The 23,034-nt window shown below is 36.4% G+C and overlaps 1 protein-coding gene across 1 annotated transcript in view; it reads left to right on the top strand.

Annotated features, from left to right (window-relative positions):
- The window catches only part of LOC141573049 (uncharacterized), a 127,500-nt gene extending 108,465 nt beyond the window's left edge, over positions 1 to 19,035 (top strand). The window contains exons 3-4 of the mRNA XM_074339752.1: positions 6,893 to 7,075; positions 18,910 to 19,035. Coding sequence (XP_074195853.1) covers positions 6,893 to 7,075; positions 18,910 to 19,035 — 309 coding nt within the window. The remainder of the gene's footprint in view (positions 1 to 6,892; positions 7,076 to 18,909) is intronic.
- The last annotated feature ends 3,999 nt before the right edge of the window (positions 19,036 to 23,034 follow it).

A 23,034-nucleotide genomic window follows, 5' to 3' on the forward strand; every position in this document is an offset into this window, starting at 1 on the left:
TATTCTGAGTCAAATGACAGCAATTGGAAGGTTTTAACCAAATAATTGACTCCATAGTACTGGTGTTCTAAAAGAATATTTCTGGGTATTGTGTCAAAAGTAAACTGTGAATAGGCAAGTCAGAAGCAAGAAGACCAGATGTGACACTTTTGAAATAATCCAGGTCAAAGATTGTAGCACCTTAGACCAGGGAAGTGGTAAGAAAGTAGAGAGAAGTTGTATAATTTGGGGTATAGTTTGAGGTTAGAGATGATAGGAATGCTGACAGAGCATGGTACCTATAATACTTAGTTGCACAAACTCTAGAGCTGGGCTTCTGGGCTCAAATTCCAATGTTAGAATTCGCTAGCTGCACAAATTACTTATCTCTCTGTCTCTTTCCAAATCGTTAAAATGTGGATAATAGCAGTGTTTGTATCACGTGGTTATTTGAGGATTTCAGGGGATAATCTATGTATAGTGCTTAGAATAGTGCCAGGCACAAAGGAATCACTAGATAAACTATTATTATTAGACTTGGGAATATGAGATATGGAGTTGAACCAATGCAAGACATTGGAAAATAATTAGGATATAAAGTGTTGAATGAATAATATCAGGCTATAAAAAACAAAAACAAAAGTGTAGCATAATCCAAATTATATTTTGAAATGTATTTAGATTTGCTTACAAAAGAAGTTTAAAAGGAAGTGTCCTGAATTGTTTCCAGTGGATAGCTCTAGATAACAATGTTGTGGGTAATTTATCTTCTTCTTATTTTCCAAACTTTCTATAATAAACATATATGTCCTTGTACAATCAGAAAAAAGGTATTAAAATTTTAGCAATAAATTATTTTAAAAAATGAAACAAGTCACCCTATTTTCTCTCATAAATAAAATATGAAGAGAGAGTAGAAGGGGAAAGAAGGAGAAAATATTTCCTGAGGTAATTGGAAAGTAGTTGGAAGAGAAAAGGAACAACACATAGATATGTTAGAAAAGATTACACAAGGCGCTATCAACTGAATTCTAAGTATAAACGTCAAAGACAGAAAGGAAGGCTCTCCAGTGTGTCTGTAATCTCCCTCAAGGTTTAGCAACTGGAGGAAATGTCTAGTGAGAGAGTTCCCCAGGTGGCCACTAGGGGGTTCCTGTGGTCCAGGAAGCCTCAGAGCCCAGAAAAAAATCCGTGGCTGGTGGAGAGGGAAGGGGCCTGCCCAGATAGAAGGAGGAGAAAGCAAAGGAAAGGAAACACGTTTGCGTGTTATATTCCTAAGTCCTAGAACTAAGGAATATTAGACTTGATGAATTTTCCAATCTAAGTCCTCATTTTAAAATTAGGAAAATGAAACCCGGAAAGGTTAGAGGGACTTACCTGAAGTCTCACAGCTGGTGAAATGCACAATTGAATCATACTCCAGATCTAATCAGTGCTTTTCCTACCGTCTTACACATTTACAAACTCAGGGACAGTCCATACGTAGAAGTGACATCACAGTATTGTCACCCCAAAGTGATTCAAATGTTGAAAGTGATCGCCAGTATTATTTTCACAAAATAATCATAATAGCATGTGATATTTGGAAATGTATCCTATGTCTTTGTAAAGCTACTTCATGTTTTGATGGAGAGCTTAGCTTAATTCTAATGCTCAAAAACTGTCAAATAAATGCCCTTTACTCGCAGTTTGATAGCTAATAATAGTTTCCTTTCCCTTTCCTGGCTTAGACAACTCCAGGAGTTAACTGTTACAATCAACTTTGTTGATAGCAAAACAAACAGACAAATGAATCAAAATATATCACTTTAAATTGGCCAGACCTTTTCAGTGATGAGGTTAGTCATAACTTTAGATTCTGTCTTCCACCTGCGCCTGGACCCATTTTCAGATCCTCCTGTCTCCGGCCTCAAAATTTCATCTGTATTTCCTACTGCTATTCCCATGATCCTCATGGCCCAATGCCTTCAAACCTTGGCAAGTGCAGACTCCTTCTTTTCATTCATTTTTTTTCATTCATTCAATCCACAAGTATTTATTGAACTTTTGTAGTAGGTTTTGGTGCAAGAAGCTGGGGGGGGCAATACAAAGGAAAATATTTCACTGATTTCAAGGAATCAACAGTTTAGTGGGGAGGTAAAGATGCACGCAAACAGCTAAAATGCAAGCTGCCTCTGGTTCATGATGAGAGTGGCACCATCAAAATGGTGAGGAATTCCTAGGTAGTTGGTATTGCTCCCAACTAGAAAAATTTCATACAGTTTCATGGGGAACTGGTATTTAATGAGGGTGTTGAATGAGGAGAGATATGTGGCCAGAAAGAGGACCTGGGTCCTCTCTTTACCACAATCCAGCTTTCCTATGTAAAAATGGATATTAATGAACATTTATCCTGCTTAGATGGATATGTGAATATGTGGTAGCTGCAAAGTTATCCTCCTATGCAAAAAAGTTTGTTAACTCACAGGAAAAGAAAGCCTTTAGTCCTGGACAGTTCAGACAACAAATCTGGTGAAGGAGGTGCATAGTCAGATGCTTCCTTCCCACTTCAACTCAACTTTACACATCAAAGGGCAAGCTGCAACAATGCAAGATCATTTTGCAAAAGTTGGTCACACTGGAGTAATAAATGACCAGGTTAATAAATGGCCAACAGTGACTCAGAATCGTTTGAATCTGTTAGGCAAGGCGACTGGTTAATAGGACCATTTTGTATAATATAAACATCAATAAAAGGAGTAACCAGGCAGACTGAGCAAGGCCAAGCAACAAGCATCCTACATAGAGTATCAGGCAACAGAGAGAAGGGTGATCAGAATTTTCAAAGTTTTTGCAATCAATGTCAGTGGAGGTAGGGATCACCTTATGAAGGAAGTCTATGTGATGAGGGATTAGAAAATGTAAGAAATACTTAACATGCTATTCCCCCTGCAAGGCAAAGACAGACAATATTAAATCCAAGGCCATAATCCTGGCCTTGCCACTGACCTGTGGGCTTAATGAGTTCCAGACAGCAGATTTCTCTTCTCACAAACAGTTGACAGCATCTCCTCCTAAGCACACACTCACCTGGCCCTGAAACATTCCCCAACCCTCCCGTGTCCTGGAAAATCTTAGCAATAAATCAGAATAGCATAGTGCAACAAGAGAAATAATCACCACTGGGTAAGTTATGCTAGTATTAATTTTTAAAACCATATCTGAAACGACATAGTATATAGCAACAAAATCAGGCAGAGCCAGGTATACGAGAGAGCACTTAAAGCCCTCGAAACATAGGAGAGGACAAAAGTGATTTAAAAATATGAAGACTCTGAGAGTGGCATTACTGCATACTTGCAAAATTGTACACATAGGGCCCTTTTATGATCAACTGTTTCTTTTTCTGGGAAACCTTCACTGAGTTTTCAAGCAAGGTGGAACCATTTCCCTGCCCTCAGCAGATGCACCAAACTCGGCAGAGTCTGGCGGAGATTGGTCAAAGTTTGGTGCTAATCTGATTAGCATCAGATATATGGTTGGTCTTTCCATGGCCATTTCCTTTTGTCCCTAGTATAGCTCCAGACTAACAAAAGTTCAATGGCAAGCTGCCAATAAAAGTGTTTGAGTGGGAGGAGAAGAACTGAGATAAAAGGTATAGGACTATTCAGAAAGAAAAAAATCCAAATACATGAAATTCAGATACCACTCACAAGGAAGCAGTATTGATAGCTTTATGCCCCAAGAAGAGTAAATAAAAGAGGCCTTCAGAAGAGGAGCAGGTGCATTTGATAGATGGATCAGTCCGTCAGACTCTTAACATGTAAGTCCTCACAATAGTATCATCCTTGAGTTGAGTTCCTTGAGGATTGTATTAGTTATCTATTGTTGCATAATAAATCATTCCAAAGTTTAGTGGCTTAAGACAACAAACATTCATTATCTCATAGTTTCGTAGGGTCAGGGATTCTGACATGGCTTAACTGGGCGTCTGACTTCCATCTATCACAAAGCTACAATCACGGTATCAGCCAGGGCTGCAGTCATCTCAAGGTTCAACTCACAGAGGATTCACTTCTAAGCTCACTCCCATGGCTGTTGACAGGCCTCAGATTCTGCTGGCTGTTGTCTGGAGATATTAGTTCCTTGCCATGTTGATCTCTCTATAGCTCAAAACACGGCAGCTGGCTTAGCTCAGAGAGAGCAAGACAAAAGAGAGCGAAAGAGGGCCCCAAACAAACCACAGACTACTAAACGTCTAATTGCAGAAGTGACATCCCATTACTTCTGCCATATTTTATTCATTAAAAGTGAGTCAGTAAGTCCAGCCCAAACTCAAGAGTTGGAGGTTACACAAGGTCATGAATACCAGGAGGTGGGGATCATGGAGAGACACCTTAGAGGTTGCTTGCAGTAGAGATGGGTACTAGTACTCTAAATATTTAGAGTATGTTGGCAAGCAGCACACATTTTCTGCTTTCTTTACATTAAGTCTACACTGATAATGAGCTAATGGGAAGTAGTGGACTGTCCTTGAAAGACCAATGATCTGCTAGAGGATTTGCAGTTTTGTTCCAGCTTCATCAGTTAAAATTACAGGATGTGTAAGCTAGGGGTTGTAGGAGGAATCCCTAGTCCTTATAAATATTCCATTCTACTTCTTTTCATCTTGTCTGCGGAAGATATCCTAAAGACAAGGAGAGTTAATGTATCTTTTTCATCTCTGTCCTGGGCATTGGGGGTATGGATGAAATCTGTCTGCCACAAGGACACTGTTTTTTTGGAGTATCAAGCTAAACCTTGACAAGTAATGGGAATTTTATATCCTACTTTATAATATACTTATGTTTCTTATACTTAAATATGTTACCACTAAATCAAGTGATGCTCCGGGAAGATAGGCCATGTTTATGCTCTCACCTTGTTAATGCCTTAACACAGTGTACTGCCACTGTGAATGAGAACTTTCCAGTGGTATGCTGACAAACTGGCTGTTGGAAGGAAGGAAGGAAGGAAGGAAGGAAGGAAGGAAGGAAAAAGGGGGGGGAGGAAAGAAAAAGGGAGGGAGGAAGGAAGGGAGGGAGGAAGGAGAGAGCAAGGGAAGGAGGGAGCTCTGGTTTGTATTGTTTGCCAATTTTCCTGGTGTAAATATTTCCACCATGTGCAATTTATTGAATGTGGAGGTGAAAAATGCTGGTTACAGTCAGGTCTTGAAAGCAGGTTTGAGCTGGTTTCCACACCACTGATTATCACTTTACCTCCTTGAGTGTTTGTTACTGATCCCTAAAATGGGGATAGGATTTTTGGCCCTGCCATTTCAAAAGATAACCGACTAATCATTTGCAGAGAGAAAAAATATTTTAGATAACTAAGTTACACACCTTGTAACAAAGTTAAACTCTAGCTGGGTTAAATATTACAATGTAGAGACTGAAAAAATTAAGATAAAATGTGCATGAATATTATGTAATGTTTGGGGAGAAAAAGACTTCTTAGCATAATAATAAAAGCATAAACTATAGAGGAAAAGATGGAGGCACTGTATGGAATACAAATAAACTCTATGGCAAAAAAATAGTATAAACGTAATTAAAGTACATAGGTATTTCTGCAGAAAGTAAGAAAATAATATTTTTAATACTATAATATTTCCCATGATTTCTAGGGTTCTTTTACATGCATGGTTATTATTTAATCCACAGAATGTATTTTGAGGCAAGCAGTCATTATAATCATTAGATGTAGAATGCACAATCTGAGTCTGAGAACTGAGTTGCCCTGCTTCTAAGTGTTATTTTTAGGGGAAATAGTAAATAACTGCTATATCTGGGTTAATCACACTGTCTCAGACTACAATCATACACTGCAGTTGTTAAACTGGGCCAATTTCTTTTTTTTCTCAATTTGGATTTTACCGAGAGATCCTAATGACTTGAGAGAGGTTCCATACTAAAGAAGAATTATACTGACGAGGAAATTTGTTTGCTGGCCAGGAATCACTAATCATCACCCAGCGAACATTTACAGTTATTACCTTGGTTATTTTATTTTCTGATGTTGAATTATTGTCTTAAATAATGCTATCATCATGAATAATCCTAACAGGAAAATAATTATCAGTATGATACATTATTCAAAGAATCTAACATGTCAATATTTGCACTGTTTAGTAATGTTTCCTACCACATACAGGGATATTTAATTAACCGACATGGGAGAGAACGGCACATTTCCCACAAATTGCCGTAAATAAGCAAGCAAGCAAACAAACAAATTATTCCCCAAATTAGGAAAATGCAATAAAAGTGAATTTTATAATAATCTTCCCCATTGGAACAAAACAAAAGCAAAATAAAAAGCTCTTTGAGCATAATAAGGAGCTAACAATTTAAACAGTACAGGAGATTGTTCCTTGAAATAAAGTATGCTTTTTATTTTTCTTAAAGTAACTATCTGGAGTTAATCAGAAGAGGAAGAAAAAACAAGCTGCCAAGAAGAGACCAGACCATCTCAGTGACTTTTTCCACTTTTCCTTTCCTCAGAACTAAAGATTATCCTCTCTCCTTTCTCAGCAACAGAAATGGGAAAGAGCAGAGTTCTAAAAACAAGGCTAGGAAGGAAGCCCAATTTAGGGATGGAGGAGAGGTGAGGAATTTTTAGTGACTAGATACAATTAAGAAGAGTGAGGCACTGAGGACGGCTAGGTCTGGGGAGAAAGGAATAGCGTCTGGGCTTGGCATACATGTGCTAGCAATCAAAGGAACTACCGCACGGGGATATAAGGAGATGGACGCCCGAGGCTTCCTAATTGTGGATGATGAGGCTGGATGGCTTCTCTAATAGAGGTACCATAGTTAACAGTGTATATCCTTTCCCCCTTTTCTCTCTGTTTGTTTGGATCTCTTACTGTGAATCTTATTGATCCTTCCTCCAGGTTCCATCTGTGGGGGAGAGTCTTTTCACAAGTATCTGCACACCTGCATCCACTGCCACATCTCTGGTGGGCAGACGGGTCCTGGGACCTCTTCAAGTAAAAACAATGGGAAGACCAAAATGCTATGTTGGCTCCCATGACTACTCTGACCACCCTGATGATGATTCCTCAGCAAGAATGCAGGTATATTTCATCCCTCAATATATGTTATGTTAGCACCTAGATTTGTGAAATTGCCATCTCTTTGGTTTTATCAAACTATGATTAGATCAGTTTGGGGGTTCATTTAATCTTTCCTAAAGCAAACAAGCTTCAATTGCTGTATTGTTCCATTGATGAAGTCAGAAGCTGTGCTAGAGGGGCAAGAATTTCCATTTGTGTAGGGAACTAGAAATTCTAGGCGTAATCTAGTTATGGTGTTTTTCTGTTCTTGCATAATTTTAGCACTTGACTTTGATTAAAGACTTTTTGGGAAAGCAATCATATGAAGTGTTGGAAGGTACTTTATTCTGCTAAGGTTTTGAATTTTTGCTTGTGGAGTGGAATTTGGAGGTAAATAAGATTATCTTGTTAAAACAGATGACCATTACATTCCTTCAGTTTTTCTTAGCCATTGTGTGTGCATGTATGTAGCTATTCCTTAGGTATTCTTAGTTACATCCTGGAAGTGAATGTCCATTCAGCAGCTGAGGATAATGTCATCTGTTTCTCACCAGGTGTGAGGTGGGAGAGTTAGATATTATTGCTCTTAACAATGCATAAATCAAAAACACTACAAATATTTTTAGAGAGAGACGTAGAGAACAAATTAAGAAGGTTAGCACCTGTTTAAGGACTGCAGATCTTGGTATCTGTTCTGATAAGAGGAGATTTGTGTTTCTTCTTTCAGATATTCTTTGAGAATACATTCTTTTCGCCTTGGGCAAAATAGCTCTCTTTTCCCAGTAACATATGTCTGACTCCTGGTTCATTCACAAACACTAGGGATATGGCACAATAATGTTTATCAAATTTAAATCAACAACCAAAGTGTTTCTGCTTTGAGTAAAACCAATAGCTGAGTGGAATATATCGTGTTTCCCTGAAAATAAGACCGGGTTTAGGGCTTATGTTCAGGGGATGTCATCCTGAAAAATCATGCTAGGGCTTATTTTTCTGGTTAGGTCTTATTTTCAGGGAAACATGGTATTGACTTGTTTCTCACCAAAATACAACAGAGAGAGAGAGAGAAATACTTATTTAAAATAATAGGCTTACATGAGTCGTCCAAAATCTGGAGGGAAATGAGGCAGGCTGGAGACCAAGGGAAGAATTCATATTTTCAGTTAGAAGACAGTCTGGAGGCAGAATTCCTTCTGCCTTAGGGGACTTCATTTTTTCTTAAGGTCTTCAACTTGATTAGATGAGGCCTACCCACATCCAAACATCACCTTCACAGCAACTACTACATTGGTGTTTGACCACAGCTAACGTTCATAGCTTAGCCAAATGCATTTGCACTTCCAGTTGTTTTAGTACAATTTATCGAAGACTATCCTTTTTCCATTGAATGGTCTTTGCATTTTGTCAGAAATTAGTTGGTTTTGTTGGTTTTGAGGTTTTCTGCTTAGAAAATCATGTTGTCTGCCAACAAAGAGTTTTATGTATTTCTTTGCTATGTGTATAACTTTTCTTTCTTTTTCTTACCTATTGAACTAGCTAGGACTTACAGTACACTGCTGAATATGAGTGGTAAATTGGGTCCCTGGACCCAATTCCAATGTGGGGCACCCCACACCAGCAAACAATTATCAGATACCAGCAGGGTGTCCCAGAATTCAACTGAATTCTGACGCCATCTACCCAGAGATAGCATCAGATCCACAGGATAATGGTTCAGTCCTTCAAGACTTTGCTCCCTCCCTCCACACACACTTCAGATGCCAGCCACAAGCCCAGGCTTTTACCTGTGCATCAGACCAACCGGCTCTATGCTGGAGGTTCCTCCAATTTAGAATACCAATGGAAAGTCCAGGTTGTTAGCTGTGCTTCTGACTGACGGGCTATAAGTCAGAGGCTAAAAGCCCCTCTTTAGATTTTATTAATTTGCTAGAATGGCTCACAGAACTCAGAGAAACATGTTACTTACTAGGTCACTGGTTTACAGTAAAAGGATATAACTCAGGAACAGCCAGATGGAAGAGATGCATGAGGGAAGGGGCTCTTATGTGGGAAAAGGCTCAGAGCTTCCAGGCCCTCTCCAGGTGGGACACTCTCCCTGCAGCTCCATCAGCCCAGAAGCTCTTCAAACCCTGTCCTTTGTGTGTTATGGAGGCTTCATTATATAGTCATGGTGGATTAAATCATTGGTCCCCATGATTCAACCTCCATTTCCTCTCCAATCCTGTGGAAGAGGTGGGGGTGTCAGGGCTGGTGAGCCAAAAGTTAGAAAACTTGAATCACATGGTTGGTTTCCTGGCAATTAGGCCCCATCCTTAGGCTTTCCAAAAGCCACTTTATTAACATAACAAAAGACACCTTTATCACTCTCCACACTTGGGAAATTCCAAGGTTTTCAGAAGCAGTGAGGCAGGAATTATAGATGAACACCAAATATATTTGAGAAATATATTTTGGTCATCTTAATGACCAAATATATATTTCTTATAAAACACAGTATTGCAAGTGGTGAGAAAGGATATCCATGCCTTGGATCTGATGTTGAAGGTAAAGCATTCAGTTTCTTAGCATTAAATATGATGTTAGCTATAGGTTTCCACATACATGTCTTTTGTTAGGTTAAAGATGTTGCACTCTACTCCAAGTATTTGGGAATTTTTATCATTAATGAGTTTTGAAGTTTGTTAAATACTTTTTGCACTTACTGATATGATAATACAGTGTTTCTTTTTCAGTCTATTAATATGATGAATGATATTGATTGATTTATGAATATTAAACTAGCATTGCATTCCTAGGATGAACTCCATTTAGGCGTGATGTACTATCCTGCTTGTGTACTACTGAGTTTTATTTCATGTATTTTGTTAGGGATCTTTGCTTCAATGTTCTTGAGTGATATTGGACTTTAGTTTTCTTTTGTTATAATGTTTTAGTCTAGCTTTGATATTGGGGTAACTATGACCTCATAAAATGAATTGGAAAACATTCCCTTTTCCATTTTCTGAAAGGGGATGTGTAGAATTGCTATTACGTTTTCTTTAAATATTTGGAAAAATTTATGAGGGACATCATCTGGGCTTGATGTTTTTTCTCATTTTTTGTTTTTGTTTTTAACTAATAATTTAATTTGTTTAATAGATACAGGGCTATTCAAGTTATCTTGAATAACTTGAGTGAATTTTAGTAGTTTGTATCTTTCAAAGAATTACTCCATTTCATCTAAATTTTTGTAATTATAGTGAATAGAATTGTTCTTATTTCTTTATTATCATTTTAACATATGTGGGATAAGTAGTGATGGCTCCTCTTTTGTTCTTTATATTGGTAATTTTTGTCTTTCTCTGTTTTTTTCTTGGTTGGCATAGCTAGAAATTTGTCAGTTTTACTGTGCTTTGCAAATAACTAGATTTTGGTTTCATTGATTTTTTTCTATTGTTTTCCTGTTTTTAATTTAATAGATTTCAGCTCTTAGTTTTTGTTATTTCCTTTCTTAGGTTTGCATTAGGTTTAGTTTGTAATTCTTTCTCTGGTTTCTTAAGATGAAAGCCTAGGATATTGGTTGATTGGTAGGTCCTTCTTCTTTTAAAATATATTCATTTTATACTATAATTATCCCTCTCAGCATTGCTTTAGCTGCATTCTACAATTTTGATAAGTTGTACCTATTTGCAATGTAATTAAGTTCAAAATATTAAAAAATTTTCCTTTTGACCCATTGGTTATTTAGAAGTATATTGTTTATTTTACAACTGTTTGGGCATTTTCTAGTTTTCTTAGCGGTATTTAGTTTAATTACATTATGGTATCAGAACATACTTTGCATGGTTTATATTCTTTTCTATTTGTTAAGGTTTATTTTATGAATCAGAATATGGCCTAGCTTGGCAAATGTTTCACGTGCACTTGAAAAAAATGTGCATTTTAATGTTGGTGTTTAGAGTGTTCTAAAGTTGACTGATAGTGCTGGTCAAGATTATCTTTATCCTTACTAAAATCTTGCCTGCTTGTTTGTAGTGGTGAAGTCTATCGTTTTTTTAACTACAAAAGTAGATTTATCTATTTCTCCTTTTAGTCCTATCAGTGTTTGTCTTGTGCATTTTGATGCTCTATTGTTATGTACATACATGTTTCAGATTGTTATGTCCCTTATAGAATTCACCCCTCTGTTATTATGCAATGTTTCTTTCTTAATCCCTGAAAATTTTCCTTGTTTTGAAGTTGGCTTGGTCTAAAATTAATTTAGCTACTTCAGCTTTCTTTGATTTGTTGTTGCATGGTATAACTTTATTCCTTTACTTTACAATTTTTTATTGAAATAAATTTCATATAACATAAAATCTGCTATTTCAATGTCCAATAGAGTAATTTTCAATATATTCACAATGTTATGTGACCATCCATATTATTTTATTTCAAAATATTTTCACTACACCAAAATAACTTCCAAGTCTGTTAGTAATCAATCCATTTCTCCCTTCCCTCCAACTCTTGGCAACCACTCACCTACTGTCAGTTTCTATGGTTTTGCCCATTCTGGACATTGCATATAAATAGAATCATATAATATATGGCATTTTATTTCTGGCTTCTTTCATTTAACATAATATTTGCAAGGTTTTTCCACTTGTAGCATATTCCAGTACTTCATTGCTTTTTATGGCTTATTAACATTTCAATATACAGATATATCACATATTGCTTATTCATTCATCAGTTGATGAGCACTTGAATTGTTTCAATTTATAGGCTGTTATGAATAATGCTGTTATGACCATTTGTGTACAAGTTTTGGGGTGATCATATATTTTCAGTTGTCTTGATATATACCTAGGAGTGAATTTCTGGGTCATATGGTAATTCTGTGTTTAATTTTTTTGAGAAATGGCAAGCTTTTTTTATAGCAGCTCTATTCTTTTACTTTAATCTATATAACTTTATATTTAAAGTGGGTTTCTTGTAGACAATATAGACTCTAGTCTTGCTATTCTATCCAATCTGATAATCTCTTTTAACAAAGTGTGTTTAGACTATTCACTTTTAAATGATGATAGTTGGATTTGAATCTACCATCTTGCTGTTTCTATTTGTTGCAGCTGTCTTTGTTTTCCTGACTTCTCAAATTTCACTTGAGCATTTGTTGTGATTCCATTTTATCTTGTCTAGTGACTTATTCATACTTGATTTTAAAACTTTTATAATGCTTTGTATATAAACCTTAGGGTTTATAATGTACATTTTTAAATAATCCAACTGTCTTCAAATAGTACTGTACCTTTTCATTTGTAGTGCAAATAACTTATAACAGAGTATTTCCAGACTCCATTTTCAGTAAAAATAAAACTTTTTCTTACATTTACTGAGACCACCATCTAATACAATCACAATGAAATATTAGCTAATATAAAATATCCTACAAAATACTCCTTCAATTAAGTGACTCATTTTATATAAGCTGCTATTCAGTTTGAAGCTGGAGAAAATAGGTTATTGATAATTATACCATATTTCAAAGCTCATTTTTATGAGTGACTACCATTAAGGAAAATATTAGCCTAATTTTTTTAATAAATCCTAATGCAAAGAATCAATGTGATTCTCTTTGTGTAGTGATAGCTCCTCAACTGTGCCCCATTTATCTTTGTATTTCCAATGTCCATAACTGTGCTATGTCCATAATTAACATTCAAATGGAGCTGGGTTGTTTTTCGTTTTTTTCTGTATGAGAAATAAATCATATTTTCTTTCTGTTATATAAACCAAAACAATAAACAAAGAAATTATCCTAACAAAAACGGTTGCAATATAAAGTGGTTCAGTCACATTGGAACAGTTAGCACTATTTGTTAAAGCTTTAAATGTGTATACCCTACAATGCAAATATCCCGCTTTCATGTATATATAAAGAGATATATAGAAAGGTATTTTGTTATTATAGTGGTATGAAATTAAAAAAATAGCCTAAATGTCTATCAACAGACCTATGTGTACTGCATATACATAGTAATCAAAATAGAATAGATAAATGTGGCATATTCATATGACATGATACTATATGGCAGATAAAAGCAATGAAATAGCTTTCCATGTATCAACAGAAATATGTTTAAAACATTTTTTATGAGAATAAGCAAGTTGACCATTATACATTGTGAGAGAAGTCAGAAAAATGCCAAGAAGACTCAAAAGGTTATAATCATTATTAAATGGTTCCAGGAACACAGTGGGAGAAAATTGGAATTATGTCTGATATTCAAATAAAATTTTAATTTTTATTGTAGTGTTTTAATTTTTTATAAACTGTATCAGTAAGAAGAGTCTAAAATATACTGGGATACACACACACACACACACACACACACACACACACACACCCTGAATATCAGTGGTTTAAAATAACAAAGGTTTATTTCATACTCATGTTGCTTGTTTATCACGAGCTGGCAGAGGTGACTATTCTTTTAATTTACTCAGGGACTTCGGTGGGGGGAGCAGCCACTATATAAAAAGTTAGAGAATAAAGCAATCTCTAGTGGGTTTTGCTCTGGCAATTAAGTGTTTGAAGTAATAGTAGTATGTAATAATTCTACTCATAATAAGTGGATCAGAAAGTGCAATTCTATCATCAGCCAAGGACGTGAGAAGTCAGAAATATTCAGAGAGGAGAATTAATGCCCACCATACAAGAAAATGTATTTACTAATTCTTCCCCAAAATTAAACATTTAAAAATGGAATGAATCAATGATTAAGTTAGTTAATGGTAAACAGATGGCTAGGTGCAAATGTACAGGCTAATAGGACAATTACATAAATTTATAAGGTGAAAAACTTTGAATAATGGGTTAATTGAAGTTTTGAAAAAGTATTCTCACTGACAAGCTACAAAGCTTTGTGCCTGGTTTTGCAGTATTCAGCAATTTTATGAGTGAACTGGATGCAGATGAATTATGCAGATGACATTCCCTTCATGGTGAAGGGCAATTTACTACATCTTGCAAATCACTATTAGTGAGAAAGAGCCACAGGCTCTTCTGCTTCCAGCCAAGATGGAGTATGAGGGAACAGATGTACTGCCCCACCTGAAACAACTAAAAAATTGTACACAATAAAATAAGCAATAATTTAGAAAACTTTAAAGACAAGACTGCAAAGGATAATAACACCTGGGACGTGAGAAATACACGGGGTGAGCCCTATGACTCACCCAGCCTGCCACCTTGAGAAAGTTACCCGCTGTGGCTCAAGGATGGGAAATCCAGGTAGGGCTCATCAATCTCACTGGTTAAGGAGAACCTCAGAATCTGTAGAGACCAAAGTGGCTAGAGTTCATGAGCAAAGTATTGGAGAGGAGAAAGTTGAATGGAGAGAGATATCTGGATAGCATTTAGAACACTCTTGGTAAATTGTAGTCCCAAGCCTAGGAAAGAGCTATCAAAAATGATTAGCAGTAACATTACCCAGAGACCACTGTAGCTAGGAATGGTGCCTTCCTCCATCAGCCAGACTGGGGAAACTCATAAGTCACACAACATTAGGTAGAGCACTCAGAAGGATCTTGCCTCAGTAATGGGGAATAATTAGCTGTAGACTAATCTAGATTCCATCTAGCAAATCTTAAAAGTGAAAGCTAAAGTAACCGAAGTATTTCCACATAACTATATCTCAGAACAAAGCTCAAGAATACGTAGAAATAGAAATACATTCAGCATCCAACAAGGTAAAATGCATAATGTTTGACATTCAGTCAAAAACTACCAGGTATACCCAAAAGCAGGAAAATGCAATCCATAATGACAAGAAACATTAATCAATTAAAACCAACAAAGAACTGACACAGATGTTAGATATAGCAGACGGGGATATTACAATAGTTATTATAAATGTGTTCCATATGTTCAAAAAGCTAAAGGAAAGATTGAGCATATTAAATGGGATTTATACAAAGACCCAAATCAAATTTCTAGAACTGAAAACTAATGTTTAAGAAGAAAAATGTTGTAGAGTTTAAAGACTGATTACATGTTGTAAAGATTAATGAACTTAGAGACATAATAATAGAAAATATACGTTTTATTTCAGATAGTTTCTATTATTATGTCTCTAAGTTCATATATATATATGACTCAAAAGACTCAGAATAAATTTACAGAGCACCTACATGCTATGGGACATCTTCAAGCAGCCTGATACACATTTAATTGGAGTGTCTGCAGAAGAGTCAAGAGAAAGAAGAATAGTAAAAAATACTTGAAGAAATACTGGTCAAAATTCTTTAACTTCGATGAAAATTATAAACAGATGTAAGAGGCTTAAGAAATCCCAAGGTACATAATGATTTTTCATCAGATAAATCTTCAATAGAGTGGAAGAACATCTTTAAAATAATGAAAAAAAAAGTCAGCTAAGAATTCTAATACCCAGCAAACACATCTTTCAGAAACAAAATTAATAAAGAAATTTTCAGACACACAAAAACAAAATAATTTGTGACCAGCAGACTGACAGTATGAGAAAAATTAAAGGAAGTCCTTCAGTGAGACGGGAAATAATACCAGAAGAAAATAAAGGACCAAAGATTATAGTAAATGTTAACTGTGTGAGTGAACATGATATTTTTTTATTATTGAAACTATATACAAAGTTATCAATTATTTTAACAAGAATAAATAAAAACATAGTGTGAGGTTTATAAACATATAGAAGAAAAGAAATTCAGCCCTAACTTACAGAAGTTGTATGGTATGGGGAGCGCCACCTGAAAGTTAAGATTTGCCGCATTATAGCCATAACTGGCCTACAGGAGCAGGAGAAAGGGACATGGCCAGAGGTGTGATTTTACATCCACTCGTAAGGAATGGCTTGGAAGGAGCAAGATTTGAAAATTTAGATCATTGATCAATAGATGATTAGATAGATAGATAGATAGATAGATAGATAGATAGATAGATAGATAAATAGATAGATAGATACCGTACATAGATAGATAATTATACAGATATCTGTGTGGACTTCTCAGAATGAACACAGTATGAAGATATTTATATGTCATGTGCATGCTCTCCAGTCATCCAATTGAGAGGAGGCTTTAAATAATTAGGTGGACATAATGATATCTTTTCTCTACCCTTTTCAGAGGGCAGGTTGCAGGCTAGCTTGTTAGTGGTGACCTGCTGACCTTTACCCCCTCACCCTTTTGATTCCATGTAAGTCTATAGTTCCCTTTACTATACAGGGAGTACAGAGAGTAGTTTTTGTTTGACTGAACTCTGACAGATATTCATACATCATGCCATAAAGACAGTAAGCATGAAACCTTACATTTAGAGGCATAACTCCAATTGCAAAGGTATAAGATAACGAAGATATGGCTAAGCAGCATGTTTGAATGACCAAAATTTTCATTAATAAAACTTCAACATGAGTGAACAGTGTAATATGTCTATTAGGAATATTTTTACTCCCCTTAGTACTTTTTCAGAGCATCATGTGCAGCAAACCATTCTGTTTTAGGTGCTATGTTCTAACAGACACATAGGAGTAGGTTAAGAGAATGACAACGTATGCCATGAACTGAACTATTGCAAGTCCTAATTTTAGCCTGAGACAGAGAAGATGAGGTAGGATGAAAAATGTAGGGGGCTAGAGGATATACACTCTATATTTCTAGGACTATCATATGGGAAAAATTTAAAATTTTTAATGTTAGTATCATAAAGGCATAGGACTAGGACCAACCAAAAATTTTAACATTTGACGCAAGTAACACAAATCCAATATATGTACTTACAGTTGATGGAGCTCTCAGACAATTCTCTTCCCTTTTATTCCTCCTTTCATAGAACAATCATGTATACACTAAATCCTGCTGTTTCTTCCTCCAAAATATAGCTTTCCGTGCCTACTCCTTACCATCTCTTCATCCTCCATGCTACCCTAAGCCACCATGCTGGAAAATGGCAGCAGTCCCTGGCTGGGCTCCTCTTTTCTGCTCTGAGTCTCTCATTTGTTCTTATCAGAGTGACCAGAGAGATAGTTTAAAATATGAATTGCATCTTTGGGTCTTGCCACTTTCGTACTGAAAACTCTCCCATAGCTTCCCACTTCTCTTAAGATAAATTCTGAGCTCCTTGACAATACTTACACCACCCTTCTCTAACCTGTCCTCTGCCTTATTTTCCTGCCTTACCTTGCACAGGTCTTTTCCTCATTCCATATAGTCAAGCCATGCTGGCTTCCTTTAGTTATTTAAATGCTCTGAGCTCTTTTCTCTCCCATGGACTTCTCATGATGTTCCTTCTTCCTGGAATAATGCTCTACTGACCTTTTTTCCCCCCTTCTTCCTAATTCTTACTTACCGATTTTGTCTCCATTTAAATTAGTGGCTCTCTTCCAGGAGTAGTTTGACAATATCTTGAAATGTTCTTGGATGTTACAGTTGGGGTGGTGGTGCTACTGGCACCTAGGAGGTAGAAGTTAGGAAACTGCTAAACAATGTACAATGTACAGGACAGCAAAGAATGGTCCAGCCTAAAATGCCAGTAATGCTGGGGTTGAGAAACCCTGGTTTACTTGTGACTACCTCAAAGTTTTCACTTAATATAAAATTAATTCATGTTCTTTCTTTCATACCATGCTGTCCTTTTGCTCAGCAACTCCATCTAAATGTTCAATTATGTCTTCTGTTCTGCAAATATTTATTTAATGCCTGCTTTTCCCACTAGACTGTAAATTCTAAGAGAACCGAAAACATATCTATTTTGTTGCCCTACTGTGTAGTCAGTCTGCGGCACAATATCTGGCATATAGAAGGTAATCAATAATAATTGTTGAGTGAATTATGAAGTAAGGTTTATTATTGAATAGGACACTATTTTAGAAACCAGGTGGAAACGGTCATTCAACACAGTGTCATTCAAGTCCAAGAAAAATATAGCAAAGGACTAAGACATACATATTACCAGTTACAGTAGAAAGAGTACAAGGAGGATTAAATTATATCCTAAACAGAGTTAAAAATAATATGCTGGATAAATTCAAAGGAAGGGATGAATAATTACTATGAGTTTGGGTCTAGGGAAGAGCATCATCTCCTTTATTATCGTTTTTTGGATGATAGCCAAGTGACTAACAATGTTGGGGTATCTCCTCTGGGCTGTGAGGGGAGACATGGCTTAACTCACCGCCTTACCAAATGGTAATTTCTTAGAGACTTTCCGGTATTAATTTCCCCCACAATTGCAAACAAATGGGAAACGAGTTTTTTGGGCTTAAAATAATAATTCTATCTTACAATGATCATTTAAAAGTATTTAAGAAACCAATTACGGTGTTGTGAGAAGCCTAGGACTCTTACATTTATCCTGAATTCTAACTCCTAGACCCTGATAGGATGCAATCACTGCTCACTCTAATGTGATAAGATTTATAATTGGCTAGTTAATATCACTGTTTCAACTTGGAAATTTAAGGTTATCTGGATCAAAATTGAGTTAGGGTTATTCCTTCCGTGTGTGTGTGTGTGTGTGTGTGTGTGTGTGTGTGTGTTATTCACATATCATATACATGTATACATACACACATAAACATCTTTTCCCATAACAGTTACGTGCCAGGTCCTATGTATTGGATGCTTAATAAAACAAATTTTCAGCTCTTCAGGATTTTAGGGTTCTGTAACTTCTGTTTTCTTTAAGATACTAGGTACGGTATTTTGATTCTTCACCCTCAATTTAAACTAAACCCTGAACATTACAATGTTTCTCTTGTCAGCTGTTTTCTGATGGCCACACAAGACACTCAAATAATTCTTTGCTTTCTTTAAAGTCCTGACACTTTTTCTTTGCTTTAACTGTTTAGCTATACTTTGCAGATAAAGCAGAAGCCATTGGTGTGGTCCCACAAACCACCACCAGTATAACTCCTTACAGCCAGACCTACCAACCTTCTAGAACCTCCTTTATTCCTCTCCACCTAACCCAGTGAAGGGATTATCCCTCCTTCTTAAATCCAAATGTCCTGGTGTGCTCAGTATCTCCTACCTTTCCTGTTTCTTACTCTCCCGGTGACCTTATACGACTATATGTTCAAAATCTCCCTCTGTACTAGATACTTCTCATCCGCTTTTAAATCTTTGGATCCCATATTTTTCTCCTGCTTGTTTCTATTTTGCTCATTTCACAGTCAAATTTCTTGTGATCACTACATGCTCATCCCCATTCACTCCTCAATTCAGTCCAATATGACTGCTGCCCTAAACACACCTTGAAAAAGGTCCTCCCTGTCATAGGATGTAATGAATACTCTTTCTGGCCTCTCAACATCCTTAGACATAGCTGAATGCTCATTCTGCTTTAAAAGACTCAATTCCCTTGACTCCATGTCACTCTCATGGCTTTGCTTCTACCTTTTTGTCTACTTCTTTATTTTTTTTCAATAAGGTACAAAGCACGTTTATGAACAGATCTTAATTTATTTTCTAGCTTTGCTATTATGACAGGAAACCAAAAAGTGAACTCAGATCCATCCAATAATTAATATGTCAGTGTTCTGTCTACTTCTCTTCTATTAGACTTGTAACTGTAGAAGTCCCAATGGTTTCACCCCAGTCCCTATTTTCTTCTCTCTCCACCTGCTCTTAGCTGTTGTTGATTTTTACCACTTCAGTGTGTGTGGAAACTTCATTCCATCTATATAGTGACCATTCCAACTTTACGTTTCTAGCTCAAATTCCTCTTCTGAGGTTCCAAACAAAATACCAGACATTCTAATCTAAATCTCCCCTCGTGTGTTTTTTTGGGTCCTTCAAAACTGCCATCCCCCAAACTGAAGTTATGATTCCCACTATCTTCTAGCTCCCTATACTCCAAAATGGCACCATGACCAACCAACCAGAAAGCAATAAATTATTATTGATTGTTTTCTCTATATCAGTTCCTATATATAGTCTCACATTACATATATCATGAATTCTACCTCCATGATATTTTTTCAAATGCTTCCACTTCTCTTCACTACTTTTCATTCACCTAAATCCAAGCCATTGTTATCACTTGCCTGGACCAATGCGTTCTCTTCCCATGGAAGTCCTGTTTTTACTCTCATCACCTCTGGTCCATTCTCTGGAGCAGAACGTAGTATCTGGAGCAGGAACTCCTATGCATGGTGAATTGTGAACGAGAATGATGCCTCCCTGAGTTGTATGCACCATGGTTCTGATCTGAAGTAATCTTCTAAAAATAAAAATCAGCCATGATAATACCCTACTTAAAATTTTCAGTGGCTTTCCCTTTCTCTTCACTTTTAAAATAACTTTGCCTGTAAATTCCTTCATATTCTGGCCATGTCTCCCTCATTTTCATGCTTCTGCCGTATAGTTTTTTCATTTCTTGAATTTCCTAAACTCTTCTTATCCCCAATCAGAGCTTTTGCATTCCTTCTTCCTGGTAATAAATTTCTCTGGCTAGTCATGTGGATAAATTGTACTTATTTTTCATGTCTTTGCTTAAAGATCATTTCTCTGTGGAAGCCTTCCCTGACACCTCCTATTAGTTTAGGTTTACTCATTAGAAACTTAGACACTGTTTTCTTCCTTCAAACCTTTGTAACAATTCTATGCTGCTGGGGGGGGCAGAGACCATGTCTACCTCATTCATCTATGCATCCTCAATGGCAAAACAATAGATACCCAATAAATACTTTTTTAAATGAATGAAGCTTTGGACTCTTAATGAAAATAGCAACAAAATTATATATATAAAGAATTTACTTTCTGTCATGCATTGATGGTACTGACTGCTTATGTGGTCAAAAGTAATTATTTAATTGCAAACTGTATTTTAGCCCATGTACTATTAGCAAATAGACTTATCTAAAGATGATTCTAATTGGTATTTCAGACAGACTCATATTAGTTCCAGAAAATGTGGCTCAAGCAACTTGCATCTCTTAGGTCTTGGTTAAGTGGCGGTACAAAAAGAGTATATTTATGTAGAGCTCCACAAAAGATTTGTAATCAATCCGGCAGACACTTTTCAAATTATACCTTTATTTTTGGAAAATTGTATGGCTCAAAAAAAGAAATGACATCATCTAGACTGTACATGAGTGCAATTTGATATCCTCATAGTTAGAATTACTGAGTCTTTCCCAACTGTGAAAGCAAGTAAGACAGTGAGAAATAGGCAGGCAATAAATATATCAGAGAATCTGAACACAGCCTTGGGATTCTGTTTTGCTAAAGGCACAAGATTTTCAGAACAATGAAATGCTTTTGATTTAAGTAATTGTTCTACTGGATTTATCTTATTTATCTTAAGAGTAAAAATGCCAGTTTATAAGTTCTCCAAAGAAGTTAATTGTAGTTTTTTAAAAAAGGATATAATATGATAGATTATGAACCAGGAGAACTAAATTCTTATCCCAGCTCTGACAATTGCAGTGATGGTAATACAAAAGAGTAGCTTAATATCTCAGAGCTTTTGTTTTTTACACATGAAATGGACATGCAAATAGAAAGCCTACTTAATACACTGTGTTGTTAATTCAACTAAATGAAAAACAAAAATCACTCAGCATGGCATATAATACTTTTCTCAACCTGATTGAAACTGGCTTCTTGTTATCTTATCAGTTAGCTTTTTTAACCACCTTCCATTCTACCTACCTCCCCAACACACACACACACACAAACTCACATCAACTCTACACTTATAACACCAAATTAATCACTATTTTCTGCTTTTTGAACACACTAAACCCTTTAATCTTTATGGAGAAAATGAGAATAATATTTTTGAAATATGTGCATGTGCTTTTTCCTTGTTTACATTTCATTGTGTGTTATTTTCTCACTATTCCTCAGGAGGCACATTGTCTTAGAGATGATTAGAATTATTATTGCAAGAAGATAAAGAGAAGGAATTAATGTTGAGCTTTGACACTCAAACTAGAATTTAGGGCGATCATGGTAAAAGAATGGTTCCGAAAGGCAGACTTTGGAATGAAAACTTTCTTAAAAAAAAAAAAAATTAGCTCATATTAACATCAAGCACCAATTCTGGAAACCTCAAACATAAGCTTTTACTCCAAGCCATACAGAGATCTCAGGTTATGATGTAGGAAAATACCTTTTCAAGGTGAAAAGAAAGGATAGTCTGTGCCTCTGGCCCATGGTCTTATGGGGAGAAAAGAAAAGGGCAGTCAGATCTGCAATGTTTCCTTACTTCACTTCTTTGAGGTAACATCCCAAAAAGAAAGAGGGATTTTTTTTTTTTTTAAGTTGAATAAAAAGTCAAAAGCATAAGGAGACTACCATGCAGGGTGATTGCACGTCAACATGGTAGGGACAGTAGCTATAGCAGAAACATGCATCTCCATAGGTTACCTGAGGCAGTATCCTGGTTTTCAGTGCCGCACACGCAACAGAAAAAGGACCCAGAAGTTCTACATGCCTCAAGGGGGAATGATGTACTAAGAATAATAGCAAACATGCATTGACTGTTTATAAATATGCCAGGCCCCCTTCTCAGCACATTGTCTTTATTAACTCATTTAATCCATGCAACCACACACTGAGGAAGTTAATATCGTTATCCTCATATAACAAAGAAGAAAATGGAGGCAAGTAGTGTTTAAGTAATTTCCCCAAAGGGGTATAGATATTGAGGGTTAGAGCACATTGCAGAAAAGCTTGCTGCAGTGGGGCCAAATGGCTGAAGGCTTTACAGTAGGCTGCATGGTTCAGTGATAAAAGCAGTGATAACTAGCCATACTGCCGGTGAGGAAGAGTTAGCAAGGAGGATCACTGTGTTCTGATAAGGCCAAGAGATCAAACCACAGGGGAGGCAAAGTGATGGTACTAGCCTCCTCCCCATACCTTAGCTGATGGCAGCAGTGAATGAGAATCTGCCCTGCAGCAGAAACGGGCATAAAGGACACACAAGTGCTTCTTCCCTAATGCCATTGAGCCCATAAGCTTCGCCC

The sequence above is a fragment of the Rhinolophus sinicus genome, linkage group LG09 (assembly GCF_036562045.2).
Source record: "Rhinolophus sinicus isolate RSC01 linkage group LG09, ASM3656204v1, whole genome shotgun sequence".
In the NCBI taxonomy this organism is placed as follows: domain Eukaryota; kingdom Metazoa; phylum Chordata; class Mammalia; order Chiroptera; family Rhinolophidae; genus Rhinolophus; species Rhinolophus sinicus.